The sequence below is a fragment of the Leiobunum rupestre genome, chromosome 4, assembly GCF_980474605.1.
Source record: "Leiobunum rupestre chromosome 4, qqLeiRupe1.1.hap1, whole genome shotgun sequence".
Lineage (NCBI taxonomy): Eukaryota > Metazoa > Arthropoda > Arachnida > Opiliones > Sclerosomatidae > Leiobunum > Leiobunum rupestre.
In genome coordinates, this window is record NC_143387.1 from 9,527,710 (window position 1) to 9,550,454 (window position 22,745).

Sequence of the window (22,745 nt, forward strand, 5' to 3'; positions counted from 1 at the left end):
TTACTTCAATTACAACTTCTCCCTGAGCCTTGTCCATCTCGCAAAGTAGAGACGCCAGAAGGGAGGATTTGCCGCAGCCAACAGGCCCAACAACTGCCACCAACGATCCTTTCGGAATGGAAAAGCTGATTTCGTTCAACGTGGGTTTCGCATCCTTTCTCCATCTAAAGCTAGCTTCTTCAACGACAATATCTAACAAAAATCAAAAGTTTACATGAGATAATCTACCCAATTTGTTTAAATAATATTAATAGGCCTGCTTAGATTAAATGCATTAAAAAACATGAATTTACCATGAATAAAAACCCTGCCCTTGTTTTTATAGTGCATATTTCAATTCAGATATGGTGTTACACATTTAGTAAGAGTATACAAGTTTGGCGCACAAAATCCAAATACATTGTTTTCTTTTTCGAGATAACGAACTTAAACTTTTTTTGTATTTTAATATCTCATATTAATAAAATAATTCTTTTCATTCTATAAATCAAGTTCTTTAAAAATGTTTTGTTTTCAAAGTTATTGAAAAGTGTATTTTAATTACTTATTAAAACTGACTAAATCTAGTCTCAAGTTGTCAATTGTAACCAATTTGTTGAACATATTAATAGAGAACACATTAACTGATAATTTTAAAAGATTTTATGCGTGTTGAATACATTTTCAAAAAATAAAACTGAAATAGCTTCGAGGTAAATCGATCAATAAATGTAAAGACTATAAGCTGAAAAAGATGTAAAGATATTCTATAAATAGATCGATGCTGATGGTTTGTTTAACTTGCGTAATTGTTGAAGTGAAATCACTAGGTATGCTGCTAAAAATATGGTGATGGAAGTTCAAAATCCACCATGCCAATAGTATTCAAGAAACGGACATTAAACGTATTTTTGTTGAGTGGTAATGGTGTCGTAAGATTTAATTGTGAAATCTTTTCTTTGCCTTACCTTCGTGTTCACTGTTCCTTTTCAAAATGTAATCCTCAAATTCATCACAGAACAAGACTTTACTTATCCTTTGAATAGATACTTTGGCCTTTAAAATAGTTAAACTTTAATTATTATTTTAAATGGTGTTTGCCATTAAAGATCTATTCATAATTTCATTACAAATATATTAAAATTCTAAATTATGACTTTTGTTATGTAAAGTCGTATCTTCGCAAAGAATAAATTGACATTGAACCAATATCTTTCATGGATAGCGGCCGAATTTTCAAACAACAATCCTTTAATGAAATAACGAACACTAATGAAAAAAAACCAACAAAACGCACGTATTATTTGAAACGAGCCACCGAGCATTCGTCGCACGCTGTTTTAAAATGAAGCAGCAAATCCCCCTAGTGTTGTGCGGCCATTGGTTAGTTAGTTTTTCTCTAACGATTTTGTTTGAACCCATCTCCCATAATAAATAATTTTGAATTGTCAAATTCACGAAAACATTTTCTACGATCTTATTTCTTAGGTCTGACCATTAAAGATGAAATGACTAAACACACATCGTCATATCAGGAATCATGCTCGTAGTAATGAAAGGAGGGAAAATCTAGTTAAATTGCTCTTCTTAATTTAAATCGTTTAAAAACTTACTATAGACGGGTTGGAGATTAAAATGCTGAATGAAGCCAAAATTTAAAACACCGTTGTAACAAAGAAAACAAATGAAAACTTAAAGCGTTACCGACGCGATATTTCATTGGTTGAAAATTGTAAAATCGTGTGACTTTTCTTATAGTTCTTTTTCCACAGATTCCAAAAATATATTTTTTTCTGTAATTTATTACATATACATTTTTAAATAAGCCGCCGAAAATTTCACCTTTTGGGCACTCGGCACTACTAAGCTCCTTCTACTTTTTTTTAATCAACTGCTTACGTCACGTCTCACTCGTGTCAGCAGGGCCAACTTTGATTTCTCGCGCATCTCTCGCGCTACAGCGGCCATCTCATTCGTTGACGTTCCTGTGTTAACCTATGAGCAAAAGATGTGTATGACGTCAGCGCCCCTAGCGGATTATTATTTTTAGTATAGTTTTTACATTGGGGACAATATAACCACCGAGCGTGGCGCTGAACTCCTACACATTATAGTACAGTTTATAGGGGGAAAATCCTTGCTCGCGGAATTTCGACGAATGTGTTGGCCGTAGTAGCGCGAACAGCGCGTGATCAAAGTTGGCCGTGGTGTCAGTCACAGTTTCAAATATAAAACTCCGGGAAGCGGAGGCCCGTCGTAACAGCGAGGCGGCGGGGCGTTAAGCTTGTTTTCCACTAGCGCGCGTCATAATGTTATTTTCTTTACGCGCGTAAAGAAAATAACATTATGATGCGCGCTAGTGGAAAACAAGCTTTACCCGACTGCAAGCCGCCGCGTACGAAAATCCCGAGCTAGACATAGGACGCGAAAATGGCGCCAAGGCCCGTTCGCGGCGCGATAATTCGAAAACGCAAAAAACGTGAATTAACAATTTAAATGCAAGAAATTAATAAAAACAACTACAGTACTTAGTAGACGGAATGTTTAGACACTCTAAAAACACAAACACAGCAATGGCAGTGCTGAAAAAACTAGAAACTCAGCTAAAAATTAACGACAAACCCAAAAACGCGTCGTTCATTAACCCTAACGATCTCGATAGTTGTCAATCAGAAACGCTTTTTAACTCTTTACGTCACTTCAACCACACCTACCCGGCAAATTCCAAAAATTGCTTTTCAATCGTAATTTGTACTTTTAATTTTAATTAATTATTTAAATTTATTTTAAAGAAAATAAATTTAGGTAATAGTTTCTTATGACCTTATACTAATTTATAAAGTATCAGTTTGATGTTCATTAAATATTGCGTCGGTAACGCTTCAATTAACTCCGATTTACCTATTCTACTCCCCACCCATACGCACACTGTGCGACGCATTAGATTAGATTTTCTTGGTTTTGATTTTCCTGTATATTTGTTACAAGTGTTCTAGCTTTTGGTTGTAAAACTTGAAAAATATCCCAATTTAACCTTTTAGGAGACGCGCACGTTCTATGGTTTAATTATCTTCCTTAATACCCTATTCAGACGAGGCTAATAAAACTGGGTTCAGTAAACCAAAGTTAAATTTTTATAGCACATTTCAGTATAGCTAAATAAGCTCTGGTTTCAAAAACGGGATCTAAACCCGTGTTTATAAGCCTCGTCTATAAAGAGTATAACGAAGAAATCCGAACTGTTGTGGCAAATATTAACTCAATTTTACTTTCACGTTTACATAGAGGCACATACATGTAGCGGCTAGCCTGAGACGTTCACAAACTGTTGGATTTCACTCTGTCAAGCAGCCGATAACTCCATAGAGGAACTATCCCCCAGGAGAGACTGACGTGATACTGGCCGTGCACAAACTCAGCGGCCGGGGTTTCGTAATGTCTTCCCCCTTTTTTAAGCCCCTCTAAGAGTGGGGAGAGCCTTTCAATGTCTTTGCTTCTCACACTGCGCATTCTCATTGACCACGGTGGAATTTTTCCAGCGCCTTCTTTAAATTTAGGCCATAGAGGGGATAGTCTGTTCCTGATGTTGTAGATTATTCATTCGTGGCTAGCTTTATTTGAAAAATGGTTATCAGTAAGAAATGTTGGTATAGTTATTGTACTAGTACTTTAAAAAGTAATGTTAGTTCCAATCTAAAATTCTACGCATTTCCAAAGCCAAAAACACAATTAAACCGTTGCAAACAATGGCTAGAAGCATGTTCAAGAAGCGATTTGTCTCCTGACAATATAAACAAAAGGCATTACGTTTGCTCTTTGCATTTCATCAATGGTTCTGACCCAATTAAAAATTTTACAAAAAATGATATTCAATTTGAGGTAAGTTAAACATGAGTTAATTTTTTTTTTGTCATTGCCCAAATATTTACCCTACTATTTTTACTTTTATCTGTAGGAAAACGAAGTTCCACTTGACCTTTCATTGAAACATGAAACCTTGAAATTTAAAATTTGTGAAAAATCAACCAAAATACCAAATCTTTACTCTTCTCAAAACTTTAATAGTAACGGTAAGAAAATAAAATTCCACTCATTATTTAGTGCACTATTAGAATTTGTTTCATTTAAATTTTATATTAGATTATCCAACCTAAATGTTTTCACTTAAATCACAGCATAAGTCGTAGATTGTAAAAATTAACCAGCTTTATTTTTCTTTAGATTTCAATGAAGATTTTTTTTAATAACTTTGAAATAGAACTAATACAAGCAACATCAGAAAATATGAAGAAAGCAATTGTCCCTGAAGAAGAAAGACGTATTTATATGGAGGTTTCACAAAATCATAGAAAAATTATTTTAAGCCAAAAGGCTAAAATGATTCTGTCACTTCTGAGTAAGAACAAAATTAAAGATAAATCGACTTATCAAATGCAAGCAAAAAAATTAAGAACAGACCCTGATTTGCTAGTTGAAATCGAAAACTCATTTAAAACATTTGAATATTTTAAAACACTAACAGAAATTACGAAAAGATTTGTAATTGCAAGCTGGATTAGATTATTTTTTGAGGTGCTTTTATTAAAATGGGTTGAGTTAAATCCAAAACTATATCCTCAAGTGGAAAAAAATGAAGTAAAACCACTTATGAACCAAATTAAGACACAAAAAAAACTGATGAAGTAATCCATCATATAGCTGGCTACATTTTCAGACAAATTTCGAGGAGATATGAAGAACTAGAATTAAAAAATCTGTTTAAAAATTGCCTTTTCGATAAACAACACAACATTGAAGACTTTGCTAAATGGTCCCGAGATTTAAGCAGGGGAAGGGTCATTCCATGACAAAACGACCTAGTTTTTTTTAATTTTAACACCCGACCCCTTTCGATTTCGCCAAAATTTTGTATACAAGGTTTTTTGGGCCTAGGAAAACGATGTTGACAGTTTCATAACGATCGGTTCAGCCGTTTACGAGATACAGCATACGCGTTTTTTCAAAAGTTCGCCTTGACCCCCTAAATGTTTTCTAGTATATCTTATGACATAATTATCGCAAAATCACATGTAATACCTCATTTTAAAGACAATGCGCACCCTAATATGAATATTTAATCAGAGTTGTCATTTGACGTAAATGTCATTAAAATCTGGGCCTTTAAATAATTTGACCTTTGACCTTGCCCAGACACCTCAGTCGTAGGTCAACGATTTTAGCATTTTTAAAATTCCCACTATCGAATACATAATAATCACTCAAAATCTCAAAGTTATATTTGTAGTTTTCGAGATATTAATTTTTGAAATTTACCCCACCACACACAAAATGAAATACCAAAACCATTTATTTTTATAGTTTACACACCAATTAATTTTTTATTTACACAAAACAGCTTAAACTTCTTTATACATGGAAAAGGCTTTGGTAATTTTATTTTTATCGTGTTCTTTGATTTTATAGCCTTTCGAATTTGGTAAACCTACAAGAATTTCAATTGCACATAGAACATTTTCACTTGACACCCAACTGCTATCGATCCTTCTGGGCCATGTGTATTTGTCCGAAATACCAGGGGGACGCAAAAAGTTTACAAAGAAGTCTCCAAACTCTTCTGATACTTCCTCAATTAATCCAACGTAAAGTTGGCCTTTGTAGACGCTGGCTACCAAATTTCCCACTTTAAAGTTTTCAGCCTCTTGATTTCGAGTATCTGACAATTCTAAAGTCGAAACCTTAACTGTGGTTAGCGAATCGTCATTAGATAACGGAGAAACCATGATTTCATTTAACGATTTCGGAACGAATTTATGAAACCCTCGAGTTCCTTTTACTGTTATGGCTTTAGAAAACCTTTCTTTTAAAAGTTCCTTTTGTCGCTCAATTTCTTCGTTTTTAACATAGATGAACTTGATATTTTCGAAGTTTGATAGGCAGAAATTAAACATATCTGTTGGAGTCAAAATCTGTCCAGTCACTGGTCGCTGAAGACTGACTCTTGCTGTTTTACGCTTCACTGTTCCGCCAATTCCGTCACAAGGTCCCTTGCCATGAGATGTGGCAAAAAAATGCCATTCAGCGTCCAAACCAAAATCTTGTTTGTGGCAACAGAGATTAGAAAAGTTGTATTTGTTTTTATACTGTCCAGCACATCCATCCGTAAAATAAATTAGCTTTCTAACATTAGGAACATGTGTTTTTATATTTGGAATTAGATAAGTTAAAAAACTGTGAACAGTATTGGTTGTATGTGTTCTGGTATCACTGATAATACAAAAATTTAAGTGGTTAAGTTCTCCGTTTTCGACTACCCTGAAGTAGATTACGAAGGGATGCACTGCCGCTTGAGAATTGTCCCAATGGAACCCTTGTGCTTCGTCTTGAATTACGAAGGAATTGTTCTCCGCAAAATCACCGAGAACAATTACGTCACCAGGTTTTAGAGTTTTTTTGAGGTTTTTAAGATAATTAGATTGCGACTTAGATGTGTAATGATGACGCGTTAGTTCAAGTAGTTTAATGGCCAAAGAGTCGAAAAAGTTTTCAACACTCTCGCTCAAGGTCATGAGCTTTGTGCTGTCAGTTGTCACCCATTGCATGAACTTTATATTTTCAAAATCTTCTAAAAGGTTCGTTAAATATTCATTTTCAAGTAGACCATTTTTCCCAGGACAGTCCTTGCACACCCTCATCATACAATTCCTGTTTTGAGTGTCACACACGGTGAGCGCCATGAAATCGATATCACATTTTAAAGGACAAGGAGACGGTAGAGCTGATATCATTAGCTTGACATTTTGGTGATAGGTGCAGACACACACTGAATGTGTACCTGACGAACCTGCTAATACACACCAAGGTGGTCGTAGATAACAAAATGACGAAAATCCTAACGTCAAATCATGCTCTTCCTTGAATTTGTTATAGAGCTCTCTCAGGTTCAGCAGTACAAGCCTCTTTTGATGATGTTCTTTTTGACCTGTCTCGTGGTTTCTAACTGACACAAACTCCTTTTGTCCAGGTGTCATACGACTGTTATCGTCATTTTCGTAAAATTCAACGACCTTTGATTTAACGTCTTCGGTCAATATTAATCCCTTCGATTGTTTCTCTGGTAGCGAAAGAATTCCTTGACTAGATTTAAGATTCCTGCTTCGTTTGACCATGTATTCTGGTGCTCCAAATTCCTCCATTGTGCGTTGTATTCCAAATGGTGACAAGGTCAGGATCTGAAGCTTTTCGCCGTATGATGTCTTGGAGTTATTGAATTTCTCTCTCAGTTCGTTCAAAATATTCTCATATAATCGATGTTCTTCGAGCTTTCTAAAAACATCGTCCGTAACCATATTATCGTCTGTTTCATCAAGAGAAATTTCCATTGACTCTTCTAATTTGCGTTTCAATGAATTGTTCACAGCGTTTAACTTAGTCCTGCTTAGAATTGTTTTTTGGCGAGATGACAAACCTTCTGTACAAAAGTTAAAAAATATATGTATTTATATATGTATACATATATAAATTCTTTCAAATTGAATATATTTCTTACTTCTTTTAACAGGAGATTCTCCCAAGTTTATTAGAGTTTCGTTAACTGCCACTAAAGCTATAGCTTTGTCGTCTTGCGTCGCATCTCCCGATGAACAAGGTTGACTAAATGAAAAAGAATCGCTTTCTTGTGATTCTTGTGCAGTGTGAACTTCTGAAACGTCCAACTGTATTTGGAGTTCATCCTTTACTTTTTTTCCAGCAGACATAAAACACTGGATGCACAACTTATTTTCAGCGATAACTTCAATTCCTCGTAACTTTAATTTTTTGAACAAATCCAATGAAATAGTTTTTAGGATGATAAAATACGCGAAAAAGTAGATAAGTCCATAATTAAAAGGGATAATATAGCTAAATCCTAAACAAATTTGAAGAAAATTAAAAACTTACTAATAACTCGTACCGATAGGTCTTCGAGCAACGCGAAACTCGGATCAAATAGATCTTCGAGTAATAAACTAAATTATTTTATTTTATTTTTATTTTTAATTTAGTTTATTATTCATATTAGGGTGCGCATTGTCTTTAAAATGAGGTATTACATGTGATTTTGCGATAATTATGTCTTAAGATATAGTAGAAAACATTTAGGGGGTCAAGGCGTATTTTTGAAAAAACGCGTATGCTGTATCTCGTAAACGGCTGAACCGATCGTTATGAAACTGTCAAAATCGTTTTCCTAGGCCCAAAAAACCCTGTATCCAAAATTTGGGCAAAATCGAAAGGGGTCGGGTGTTCTGTGGCAGGCGTTTTGTCATGGAATGACCCAGAAGTCTAATTATTTTAAATAGTGCGGGATTTCATTTATTTAAAGAAATTAATGTTATTTGCAAACCTTACTTTGAAAATTGTTTATTTAATTCAAATTCAGACAGAAAAAGCGAAATTATAAAAAAAAATCAAAGAAAGTAGCGTAATTGCCAAATGGGAGCAACTGTGGGGTGACAATAGTTTATATACTAGAGAAAAGGCACTGAAACTTTGGATAGATACTTTTATCAATTGTAGGGTAAAGCACTGAAGGATTTTTACAAAATTAAATTTACACAGGCTCAAAGAATTAATTTATCAAAGAAAAAAGGGTTAAGACGTACACTCAAAGAAAATCATGAAATAAAGGGGAACTTCTGAAATTGTAAAACATTATAAGATTGTGATAGATCTAGTCAAAAAACCATTAGTAAATTTACTTTTTTTCTTTCAAATGAATTTATTTCATGTTGGTAAAATGTTCCTAATGAGACCACGACAATGGATATAATTAAAGAAGTTGGTTTTTCTTGAATTTTGTTGTGTTTCCTCGACTTGTTTTATTTATTATTGGTTTCATAATTTTGAACTTCCTTTCACTAAAACTAAAATTTAGTAAATCCGGATTTTCGTGGCATCCAACTGCTCTTCTGTGTTTTCCAAAGTGTCTTTCTAGTTAATCTTGGTTGAATTTATCGGTTAAAATTAACTTGGCGCCTTTGTTTAGTAAAAATATTACAGCTTCAACCACAGAATGAACTAAGGAGAAAAATTGCGTTACTAAACTAGTTTCACAAATTAAATACTAACTACAATCAGTGCTCCCCAAAACGTATGGTCTAACATACAATTATTTTGAATGGTGTGCCCCCCCCCCCTGAACCAAAATCTTGGCTACGATACTGACTACGATACTTACCTGTAATATGAATTCCTTCTAAGGTCTCTCTACTGAGTTGCATTTTTAATGTTCCTTCTTTGGGGACATCGTAGGACTCCGCTTCTTCCTTTCACTCGCTTAGGTACCCCAGAAAATCATTCCGGAGCCACTTAAATTAATAGAAAATAATTATCTACTACCATTCATACTAATCAACTAAAAATTAAATAACTCAAATCTCCAGTCGGTGTATATGGATCTACATCACAATTTCTATGGCGTTTTCCGGCAGACAAGTTCCTAGTGTTTAACATCAAAGTCAAAAAATCTGTGGAAATATTTCAAGAATGCTACTGTTTCTGATGCTTCCTCGCCAACTAATTTTTCCACCGCTTTTGCCACAGTCATACTTATGACTTGTGTAGCTAATTTCACACGCATAGCGTAAAATGGTTCCAGAGTAATGTGGTTATTTGTTAACTTCGGACACAATCTTAATTGGGAACTAGAATCCTTTTTAAACATTTCTTCAACGTGAGACCAAAGCATATGTTTACCATTTTTCTTTAAGAGTCTAGTATTTTTTTGTGAACCACTATGAAATAAGCAGTTCCTTACTGTTTTAATTAAGTGTGGCGGATCTGATATGTAATATATAGTTCTTGGTTCATTTTTTGCCGAGTAAGGATTTAACGACTTGTAGCTTACTCCCTTTTCTTCATCGTAGTCTGTACTCATTTTCATATATTTTTGATTTATCGCAGACTTGTCACAAGTTACTGTTAAAATTTTGAATCCATTTGTTTCCAGAATTTCAATGGCTTCTTCCATTATTGAAAATAATTCCTTTGCTTTCATGACGTGGCATGGAAAATATGCTAGAACATGTTTAAAATTTGTTGTCAACCCTTTTACCATTAGAACCATAACGTGGGTAGCAATCGGAAGATCTTCATTAAATATTCCATTTCTGTTTGTTTCTTCGATTTGAAGTTTATTTCCTGCCTCATTTAAATGATGAAACCCAACAACTTCACCAGTGTTAGCTCGATATATCAAGTCTTCCTTGATTTTCATCTCATCCACAAGTAGACCAAAGTATTTTTGATGCTCTTCTACTGATTCTAGGTCTATTTTTTGTTTCGTCTCTTGAATAGCTTCCGCTAGGAAGTGGTATAACTTCCGTAAATGCCTCATAGGCACATGTTGATTTGGACTTCAGGTATAAGCACCATTTAATAATGGCGGGAGGCCATTTTGCAGGCCTCATTCTTTTCTTTTTCAAAAGTTCAAATTGCTCTCTAAGTAGCAGGCGATCTTCATCTAAAATACCGTCAAATAATTTGTTTTGAATGCCAAGAGTTTTAAATTTTAGTTGATTCTTCAATTTAACAATTTTAGGTTGAAGTCTGTTAATTTGTTTTTTCATTTCTTGTTTTTCACAGTAATTTCTCTTACAAAGCTGTTGTTGATTTTTTGTCATATTGCGAGTATTTACTCTTTTTAGAGGCTGGGCTTCAGATTTCTTCATTCTTCTTAATCTTTTTGTGAGTATGCTTCTTATATGTCCACAGTCTTTACATCTCGTTATATTAATTCTTTTTTCAAAGATACCTTCGCAATTATTTGAATGTACAGCATTTGTAAAATAATTTACAAATCCAACTCCACTATAGATGTTGTTAACTTTCATTTCAGTCTCTGTGTTTCCAGTGCAAAAATTTAATTCTTCTAATAACTTTAAAAATGTTAACAAGTCATTCATCGTTTTAATTGTATTAGGAAATTTTTAAGATTTCTTGAGAAAATGATCATTATTAATTGGTTTATTGTAAACCGTAACTTTTACTTGAAGAGCCTCAGTTATTTCTATATTAAGACATCCCACAGTCTTGTTATTGCTAGTGCAATAGGCCACCAGAGAATTGGAATCCGAAGATTTAGAAAGAACCCCGTTTCTCGTGAACTCACAATTTTGTATTTGGAAGTTCAAAAATTGGGAATATATATCGTGTAGGCCAATGACACTGCCTATCTCATGGGAATCCGAACAAATTTCCATATCTTCATTTATTCTAACTTCAGCGGGTGAATCAGTCGGGCTTTCATTATTTATCATTGTTTTATCTCGGTCATTAACACAACACGTACTGATGGTTTTTTCACATGGTGCACTGATTTCTAAATAATTTCTTGACACATTATTTACTTGTTCTTCATCAAATACCGTTACTTGTTCTTCATCAAATACCGTTACTTGTTCTTCATCAAATACCGTTACTGACTCAATCGCTGATATAATTTCATCAATTATAATTTTTATGTCAGAATTTATACTTGTAGAATTTTGAGTAAGGTTGTCTTCATCACATACTGTTACTAAATCTATCACAGATGTGATCTCCTCATTTATAATTTCAACATCAGAATTTATACTTGAAGAACTTTGAACTTGGGTACCTTCGGCATCTGTTGGATACTATAAAAAATTATATTACTATTGATTTGAGACCGCATTGAAAAATGTATGCTGATACTCACAATCATATATTTAACTGGAACATACTGCATTGGATTTGGGTATTTTTCGGTTGGCCCTTTACCACCAAAAAAATGTTCAGAACACACAAACCGATCTTTAGTTATCCGGTCTAAAGTTAAGAAATCTGGTCTTCCACATGCTTTTATCCATTCCTTACATTTATCAAGTTTGGCTTTAGGTTTTGGAAATGGAAAGAAACGTATATCTTTCATATAAACACGCTTCGCTAATCTAGAATCATTTCGGCAGTCTCTAAAGCAGCAATTTTTATTTTTCGGCATTATTTTATTGTTAAAAACACGAATAAGCCACGAAATATTTATGTTTCAAAGGCTTATTATTTTGAATCAGATGATAGCATAGAGAAACTCTTCCGGTCCTCTACGAAAACGAGACCAAATTTGCTTCTGCGCAGTAAACATTTATGCCCCTCTCTCACTCCGACGAGAGCAGGCGATGACGTCAAAAAAGGGGGGAGGGGGTTGGAAGACGCCTGCCTAAAGCGTTAACTCGTTTCTATAACATTCTCTCTCCTGGGGATAGTTCCTCTATGACGGCTCAATGTAAACTGAAAAGGGTTATTAATTATGGCAATTTAAATATTAAAAATCGATTAATATTCGATGGTCCGTGAAACTAATTCACCTATTTAACTCTCGTAGTTTATTATTACCATCAAAGATATTACATCTTATTTTTCTGATATAGAAACAACTTCATTAAAATAAATAGAAGACTAACTTACATATAAAATAAGAGATAATTTTTTTAAAACATTACAACTTTAATTGCGCAATAAAAGCAAGTTAAAAACATATCTACATATGTATCAACGACGACGACTAGTTTCGCGTCTCATTCGAGAGCATCATCAGGTCTGAGTTCGGGAGTTGCCGTGTAAACTTCGTTCAAAACTTCGTCACGTGGTTTCACGGTGGGTAGCTCGAGCTCGAACAGTTTTTTATGCCCAAGTTCCGCGACCATGGCCCCAGGCCCATTGTCTCTATTCAGAACGATTTGTTTTTTGCGATATTTTAAAATTTCCAGAGATTCGCGTATATTAAGTTGAGTAGTATTGTCTAACATAGAAAGGATTTTTACATTTAGGAAATCGATTATGTGGTTTGGGTTAAATTTAGTATGTTCTGCTAGCGCTGAAGAATAGTACTTTTGGTTTTTGACATCGTTTTTGTGTTCATTAGTGCGAAATTTTAGGTTACGTTTGGTTTGGCCAATATAAATCGCGTTACAGTTACAATTTATTTGGTAAATGCCGAAATTATAATTAGTTGGAATTTTTTCGTTTAGGGTACCTATTACGTCTTTAATTTGATTAAGGGGTTTAAAAACAGGTTTATTTTAGCTTGTTATGAGACGCGAAACTAGTCGTCGTCCTCGTTGATACATATGTAGATATGTTTTTAACTTGCTTTTATTGCGTAATTAAAGTTGTAATGTTTTAAAAAAAATTATGTCTAAAGCAACGTTCAGACTATGTGAAAATATTACGTTTGCGTCGATCGTTTCGGTTCTTTCGATTTCTTACACCGTTCAGACTTCTCAACAGAGACTTTAAATTTTCGCGCGTGTCGTTTACATTTTTTCATTTCGTTGCGGACTGCCTAGATGGCGTCTCGGTTTAAAGCTCAAAACGTTCATAGCAGACATTTAGCCTTATGCCTCATCAGCGCTGACTCTAGGTAGTGGCGACCTTTAGAACCATAGAAATACTATAACCAATCAGAGGTGGATAAAAAATTATTTCAATTTTTTCGCCGTTATTACTGAGCTCTGAATGGATGAACAATCACCTTTTATGTTAATCTCCGTGTAAGGTTGGTTCCTTTCTGAACAGTGAAATGAACGAACCGACGTGACCAACATAACCGAAATGACACTACCGATGCTAACATAATATTTTCACATAGTCTGAACGCTGCTTAATAGAAACAACTTCAATTGAAAAATTATCAAACAATCTTACCAGAATACATTTATTTATAACCTCTGGAAGGTCGAACAAAGGTTTCTTTATCATGGCTAAGTATAGGAGACACAAAAATGCTTTTGAGGGTGTCAGGAAATGCGTCTTATCTTGCAATAAATAAACTCCAAAGGTTGACAGGCTAACCTATTTGAAAATGAAACTTCATGGATTAGACTTTAAAATTATCGGTTGATTAATTCCACGGGACTGAGCTCAGGGGCCCACTTTGCTGGCAGTGAAATGAGTTGTTTTATTGAGTAATATCATTATGTGGCTCTAAGCAAACATGTTTAACCGAATTAAATTGTCATGAATAAGCAATTTCATATGTTGTTAAATATTCAATCTAATCAACAAGTGAGAAAGACATTTATCAAATATCAAAACACATATTTTGATAAAAACACCACCAATTGTTTACAATTTTGTGATAGAGTTAGCCATATTATTATTATAGTTCTGAAAATTTTAAAACGGATAACCCTGAAATGGTGTTCTTAAATGTATCCTTATACATTTTAAGTGTTTATTTAATTGATTTTTAATACTAGTACTTATTTTGTCCGAGCGTATGTTAGAACAAAAGAACGAACCAAGGCTGGCGTTAACATGTAGAGAGTCCTCGTCACATTATTGTAGTTTATTTGATTTCGCAGAAGAACAATTTCCTGTCGCCGAAACTCCGAAATGATGTCCTCGAAGGATTTCTCCCAAGCGTACATTTTCAAGACCCGGATTCCATTCAGAACCTCGCTCATCATTTTCATTCGTTTATCTTTGACTTTCATCAAATCTTCCTAAACTCAGATACACAGATAAAGGAAGCCAAACTTGTTAGTTAATATACATAGAGTTACGCCTAGTCATTCCATGTCAATTCGACTAGCGGAAAATTTGCCAAATTTTTAATTTTAGTGATATTTTTTTACGACTAGAGTGGCTTGAGAAAGTGAGTTTGTGAAAGTCTTAGACTTTTAATTAAATTATTTGCAAGGTTTTAGTTTTTTAATTTTGAAGCTATTTTAGATTTGAAATTTTTTAACTTAAACTAAAGAAAATATACATTTTAAGCATAAAAATATTGCTGAATCCGAATATGACCGATTTTGCTACGAAAATTACGAAACCAAATAGGTGTCAACTTTAGGGGTCAAAATGAATTTTGAGTGGCCAAAAATGTTCACTTCAAAATTTTTTTGAAGGTGGTGACAAGTCGAAATTTTAGAATCAGCACAAGTTGAAATCTATTTCGTTTCGTAATTATGCTACCAAAAATTAACCTTCATATAAACAAAACTTTTATGCTTAAGATGTAAATAAATTTCATATCTAAAATTTACGCTACTCCAATTGACATGGAATGTTTGCTTCGCGTAAATATTTTAGATATTTCAAAAATGTAAATATTCTTCGATATTTTTATCAAGTGTATACCCGGGATATTTATTTTCATTAGGTTAATTCATTGGTACTAATTGAAAACATGGTAAAACATACTCAAACTGGGAACCAACCAATATGTATTTTGGCGGACACTTTTTAGAAAATGTTTGAAAGATGTTTTTAGGTTTCACTATTCATATTATAAGTATTTAAATGCATTCTTCATTAAAACAAGTATTTGTTCTTGATAATAGGACTTTCCCAAAAATATTCCCCAACAATTAATAGTCAAGTTACAACAATTCACCTGTAGACGTTTGACTTTCTTCACGATAGCTGTGTTGGCAGGTATCGAAATTCCAATAATAAGTACCCCGGCAAATGCAGCAATACCGACTTCAGTCCACAAAAAATAGAAAGCGATTACTAACTGAAACGGAGACGCCCAAGCTGCGTTAAGTTCTTTTGCAAGCGTTTCAAACTTTGTTGCATCCACGACCATAGTGTTCAGTATTTGCCCCAAAGTTAGGTTTTTTCGGCTAGTGAACGAAATCCGGAGTACCTTCAACGAAACAAATATAGCAAAAATTAGATTAAAATAATTTATATATATTTCTACGAAGTGTTTTATATTTATGGTTTCCAGTATTAATCGACTTTGATCAAACTTCTGTTCCAACATCATGACCTGCACGCAAAGACGGTTTTAAGGGTTGCAACTTAGAAAATCAAACCGCTCTCCTTTGTAATTCAATTATTCGCCGTTATCGAGAGAAATCTCGCCACATTCTTTCTATTCAGAGCTTATATAAGAAATTTATTTTTCTTTCCATCACTGTCTACTGCTGAAGGGCATCTTTCCTGCGCCCTTACGTTCTGGCAGATAGGTAGGCCCACATTAATGTCTTCCACGTGTACATATCACGGTGTGCTATACGGTGGTGACATCTAACTAGTTAGTCATAGCACAATTTACTCTCTTCTCAGAATGGATTATACTTAATTGATATTTAATTGGTTTTTATCTCGTCTAATTTTAATGGTATATTAGCACTTGTTTTTAATAATCATACGGGAACACTTTGATTTTGACCACTATGCCGGTGCCCTTTGAATTTCACAATCATACTAGTAAACCTTAAATTTCACGAGCATACTGGCATCCCTTCAGTTGGAACAAACTTAATTCAGATTCTACGATATGTCAAGAATGATTTTATAAAGAGACCTTACTAAAAATATTCTACCGATATCCCATCTTATTTAGATTTTACTTATTGGTGTTCTTTGAGAGACTGAATCAAGCATATTAAGCTACTATCGCTTAAATATTAAACATCATACCGGTATTCCTTGATTTTCAACATCAAACCGGTTTCCCATGATTATCAAAAGCAAACTGATATCCCTTAAGTTTTCAACATTTTTTAAATATCCCATGATTTTCAACATAATAATAATCAGCTACGCTAAAACCCAAGGTACCACCCTACGCCCAAGCCATCTAGCGAATTTTAATGCCTTAAACAAGGGGCCGCGTTACAATGTGTAGGAGGGTGGTGGCAAGCCCTTCATGCCACGCAAGTCAACAGCTCACTAAACTAACTTTATTTTCTAAATTATAAGGATTTCCCTTGATTTTCAACATCAAACTGGTATCCCTTGTTGTTGAATATCAAACTGGTATCCTTTTTTTTCAACATCGAACTGTAATCCCTTGTTTTTCAACATCAAACTGTAATCCCTTGTTTTTCAACATCAAACTGTAATCCCTTGTTTTTCAACATCAAACTGTAATCCCTTGTTTTTCAACATCAAACTGGTATCCCTTGTTTTTCAACATCGTATTAATAATAAAAATCTGCTAACTAATACCCAAGGCACCACCTTAGGCCCGAGTCATCTAGCGACTTAAAATGCCTTAAACCGGTGGCCGGGTTACAAGCCCTTCATGCCACGCGAGTACCCTTTCATATTAACTACCATACTGATAAATCACCTAGTTGTAACCCGGCCACCTGAATTAAAGGCTTTAAAAGTCGCCCGATGACTTAGGCCTAGGGTGGTGCCAACGTTTACTTATTTAAAAAAAAAGATGAGATCTGAAGCAGGATTTAATAGAGCTTAATTTGAGTACCTATCAATTTAAATTTAACCAAAATTTAAATAACATTTCGCCAAAAACTAGCCATCTCGTTCACCAGCTAATACGGCACAAGTATCGATTCCACCGTCGGATCCCCGCTTGTAAAAATGTTTTAAGTAAATAAATAAAAATTTATAGATTTTTCGTTGAAATTAAGAATTAAAAGAATTTTATTTTATAGAAATATTTTAGAGGGATAGTGATTTGAAACTTTGATGTTGAGTGTCTCCGAATTGAAATGCTTTCGGTTAACAGAAACGGTAATCAGTATTAAAATAGGATTAGCTGATAGTGAAAGTGGCAAGATTCAAATATTATTTTTATGTGGGAACACTAAGAATGATCTGATCTCTGGGTTTTCTTTTTGTAGTGGTATCGTGAAGGCTTGCCAACTGTTTCCAGGAGCGCGAACCTCATGAAAAATAGCAGTTGGATATGCTTTGAAACCAAACCTCGTGAAAGCTGTTGCAATGTGATATGCAGTATAAAGTAGTAGACGGTACGCTATTAGCCAAAAACGTATCTTAACAACTTCAATGACAAGCTAGAGTTAGGATGATTCATAATTTCGCTGTGATTGTCATTTTAGTTTGTTAGTCTCAATGTTGGGAATTAATTCGAATTCCATGTCGAAATTGATGTATCACATAACGTAAGCTGCCTCATTAAAAAAACCGATAGTTTTTAACCCGGAACTAAAATGGATTTCCCTGTATATTCCATCAACATTTTCAAAGTTTAAGTTGAATATTATGCAGCTGTTGCAAGCATTTGGAGAATCATAACACACAGCTCAATTAACCATGGATGCAAGTTATCACCTTTTGATGTATGGAGGTTCTAAATTGTTATCTTTATTATTCATTATAATTTTATTTACCTTTTGGTAGAGAGCGTACATTAAAGTTGACTTCAATTGCAATCCAAGTTTGATTGACTTTGTTACACTGGCCTCTGAAATGAGACACTGGACGACATTGACGAGGAACATGAGAGAAGCGTAAAAGATGCCCTTCCACAGAGGTTCGTCACTAGATGCGAACTCGATCAATATTCTGAAAAACATGAGGTTTAAAAAATCTGAAAATTATCTGTAAGCCGATTTCATCGGTTACCAAAAATATTGAAAAATAGTTATTTTTTGAATTTCATCAAATTTATTAATTAATATATATATATATATATATATATATATATATATATATATATATAGAGATATATATTTATATATACATTATCTATCTATATATATATATATTCATATTCTTATACAGGGTCTTTTTTTTTGCTCGGAAAAGTGTTTTTTTTCAAAAACTATTTATAGTACCGATTTCAAATTTGGAAGGTCAATTCTCTATACCGGGGGACATCAGTTTGAGAAATTTGAGCGTTTTCGGTAATGTTTTTCACCAATTTTGAAAAATTATTTTTCGACCACTAGGTGCGAGATAAAAAATTTCTATTATAAAGTTGTAGGCCGTCATCGAAAACCCTTAAAAATTGTTCACTCGACGAAAAACAACTTATTTATCAGTGAAAATTCGAGCTTGAAAAATTTACAAGTTGGTGAAGCCAAATTACGATTGTTTGAAACGATAATTGAAAAGGGAACAAGTCTAATACAAACGTAGTAGAGTTTTCACACTTGAAAAAATGTACACGTTTGGTTTTTAAATGCAGATATTTTATTCACATAAATTTTTACAAAACATTTTCAATAATATCACCATTGGCTGCAACACAGGTTTGTGCGCGGACAATTAAGTTCTCAAACGCTTTCTCTACCATTTCTGGTGTGACGTCTCGGCAAGCACTGATTATTCTTCTAATGAGTTCCTCCCTAGTTTCAATGGGCGTGGCGTATACCTTTGCTTTAACGAATCCCCAGAGAAAATAATCCAGCGGTGTTAGGTCAGGTGACCTTGCTGGCCAATGCACTGGACCATTTCTCCCTATCCACCTTTCAGGAAACTCGTTGTTGAGGTGCTCAGTTACTTGCCGGGAAAAATGCGGAGGGGCGCCATCTTGCTGAAACCACAACTGACGTCTTTCAGCCAATGGAAAGTCGTCGATTGCGTCACTCAGTTCGTTCTGTAGAAAATGTAAATACCTTTGGCCGTTGAGGTTCGTCGGCAGGAAAAAGGGACCAATCAAACGGTTTCCAACAAGTCCAACCCAAACATTGACCCGTTCAAATTGAACCTGGTGATGATATTCAAAACCCCAATGTGGGTTGATGTCAGACCAAAGATGGCTGTTTTGATGATTAAAGGGCCCATCTCTAGAAAATGACGCTTCGTCGGAGAACAAAACATGGCGCAAAAATTGTCTATCTTCTTGGACAGCATTTAGTAACCAGTTGCTAAATTCATAACGTCTTTGATAGTCTCCGTCAATTAGTCCTTGGTGGAGCGTAGCTCTGTATGGGTGATAGCGATTCTTACGAAGAATTTTCCACACACGATTTGCAGAACAACCCAAATCAGCAGCGGCGTTAGCGCAACTGTGACGAGGATATGCCACAAAGTACGAGAGTACATTGTTCTCGAAGTCTAAATCCGGTTGACCCAATCCGCGAGACCTAGGTTGCAAGTTACCAAATTGATTGAAATCGTGAATTGCTCGTCTTACTGTATTTACAGATGGTGCTCCATTTGGATGTCTTTCTGCGAAGATTTCAGTCACTCTTCTAAGGTTTTGCGCTGCTTCTCCATAGTAAATGGCAACTATCTCGGTACGCTCAGCTACTGAATAACGAGGCATTGTTCGAAATATTATCAAACACTGATAATAATCTCCCAAAGTTTTCCTTTAAATACCCAATGCATGTTTAGGATTGACCTATAGCCTCGTGTTTTTTAAATCCGGTCGTTTTTTTAACCAAAGTTTCAACTGGATTAGGTAATTCGGTTTCAATTATCGTTTCAAACAATCGTAATTTGGCTTCACCAACTTGTAAATTTTTCAAGCTCATATTTTCACTGATAAATAAATTGTTTTTCGTCGAGTGAACAATTTTTAAGGGTTTTCGATGACGGCCTACAACTTTATAATAGAAATTTTTTATTTCGCACCTAGTGGTCGAAAAATAATTTTTCAAAATTGGTGAAAAACATTACCGAAAACGCTCAAATTTCTCAAACTGATGTCCCCCGGTATAGAGAATTGACCTTCCAAATTTGAAATCGGTACTATAAATAGTTTTTGAAAAAAAACACTTTTCCGAGCAAAAAAAAAGACCCTGTATACTAGCTTTAATACCCGGTTTCGCCCGGGGTCTTTTTGATTTGTACTTAATAAAAGTACGGTATCATAACAAAACCGTCTTCAGAAAACTTCGTATTTTTATTTCCTTCTGATGATTCTTTTTTGGGAGAGCTAACAATTCTATAGTTTTAATTTCCAAATGACTTGTGTTGAGTTCGTTGAAGAGCCCACAAATTCGACCCATCTACCGGTCCGTCAATGTAGAGCCTAGGGGGCGTCCATTAATTACGTGAGGCGATTTTGGAGATTTTTCGACCCCCTCCCCTCTTAGTGAGATTTGGTTCGTCCCCCTTCCTTCCCTGTAGAGTCTTCAACTGGGATAGCAGATGTCGGAATTGTATTAGACACTACGTTAATTGGGAGAGCTATTCCGACTTTAAATTCAAATGACCGACTGAAAAATCATTTGAATTCCTTTTACTAATTCTAAATTAAGCGCAAATAATATTTCATATACAAATGCATACGTTTAAATTATACATATTTTTACTTTTTAACAATATAATTTGACAGCGTTATATTTACGAATCAAAGGTACTAAAGAAAGCCTAAAGAACAAAGTAGTAAAATTTTCACTAAATGCGCAACATTTTTCAACACCCCCCCCCAAATATCACGTGAGATTTTAGAAAATTCGTATTTTTAGTGTAAATACGTTAAGGCCCAAACACACGGTTCACAAGCGATTTCGCCTGCGAATTTTCACGCACGCGCCCATGCGCCATGACTTCCATTCTATTTAAGTCACGCGACGCGACGCGATTTGCCAGCGAAATTTCGCGCGTGAAGGCTATGTGTGCATCACCCTTCATTTTCGTTCGATTTATTTATTTATGCGCAAAGGTGTTATTGTGTAGGATTAGGCATATTTCAGTGGATAATCATGTTTTACTTAATTTTACCCAGTATTATCACAATTTTACACTGTTTCTTGCGGGTAAACAAAATACGTGATATTTGCCGAAAACCCCTCTCTCCTCCACGTGAGATTGGGTGAGATTCAACTCGACCCCTCCCGCTCCTAAACGCCTCACGTAATTTATGGACGCTCCCCTATGGGCGACTAAGATAAGCCCTTCCCGTCAAAACCTCCAGCTGAGAGGTGAAAGTCCAAAGTCGAGTAAAATAAAACTGAAAATTGAATTAGATTAATAACCATGTCAGGTATTTGAAATTAGGCGCGTTTAGTTGGAAATCAGGCCCTGGACATTGAGTTAAAATTTCAAAGCTCTAGAGCTGACCGAGTTTTTAGGAACATGACATACATACAAATAAATAAATAAATAAATAAAATTAAAAGGACAAACTTTAAGACTTATAGTTATAGATATATATATATATATATATATATGTATATCGATATATCTGCAGGGTGTTTCAGAAGACAGTACAGTAACTTTGAGGTGTTATAGAGGTCGAGTAAAGATGTATGACTGTCTTTGTCGCGATCCTCTGCACCGAATAGGAAAAACGCTAGAGAGAGTTAAAGTTTGGCCTAAAAACGCCTAAATGTAAGCTTCCAACGAACACAAGAAAGCCGGTTTTAAAGGGGTAGTAGGAAATTGTACTACCACAAAAAACTCTAAATATTCGAGTGCAAAAAACTTTTATTTTTTAAAGCAAATGCTCAAAATGTCGTCCTCCAGCTCCTAAACAAAGTCGGCAGCAATGAAGAACACGCCAAACGGACGAATGATTGTACCCCAACGAATACGCGACAGCACGTGTATACTGGTCGAAGGTTCGTTAAGGAAGGCCTGCAGAGACAATTGAGAAAATAGACCAACAGACCTTGAAATAACGTTTTTAGTCGAAGCGAAACAAATGAGTAGACATGTTGCTAGAAGAAATGTCCAGTCCTGTTTGGAAACCGCCTAGCAACAGGTCTAATAATTTGTTTCGCTGCGACTAAAAACGGTATTTAAAGGCCTGTTGGTCCTGTATTTTCTCCATCAGTTTGAGATTACTACCCGTCATGGAGTGTTATCGATATACCACTGAAGAACTTGCGGACATTCATTTTACGTACGGACGAGCGGATGGTAATGCAAATGTTGCTCAACAACTTTACCGTGAAAGGTACCCGAACAGAAATATCCCAAATCCAAGAACTTTTACGAATGTCCATCAGCGACTGCGCGAGACAGGTGCAACACGGGTAAGAAATTACTGTTAACTTTATTTTGAAGACGAGATATTTAGGATATTTCTTTAGGCAATCAATCAAGACCTTGGCCGCCCAAGGGATATGCGCAATCCCCGG

At 34.9% G+C, this 22,745-nt stretch overlaps 1 protein-coding gene across 1 annotated transcript in view; it reads right to left on the reverse strand.

The window, feature by feature from the left end:
- The window catches only part of LOC149946023 (ATP-binding cassette sub-family C member 1-like), a 34,615-nt gene extending 16,334 nt beyond the window's left edge, over window positions 1–18,281 (reverse strand). The window contains exons 1-6 of the mRNA XM_090170710.1: window positions 18,096–18,281; window positions 15,377–15,631; window positions 14,280–14,483; window positions 13,684–13,830; window positions 948–1,035; window positions 5–192 (exon numbers count right to left, since the gene is read on the reverse strand). Of these exons, the coding sequence (XP_090026836.1) occupies window positions 5–192; window positions 948–1,035; window positions 13,684–13,830; window positions 14,280–14,483; window positions 15,377–15,631; window positions 18,096–18,281 (1,068 nt within the window). The remainder of the gene's footprint in view (window positions 1–4; window positions 193–947; window positions 1,036–13,683; window positions 13,831–14,279; window positions 14,484–15,376; window positions 15,632–18,095) is intronic.
- Between the last annotated feature and the right edge of the window lie 4,464 nt (window positions 18,282–22,745).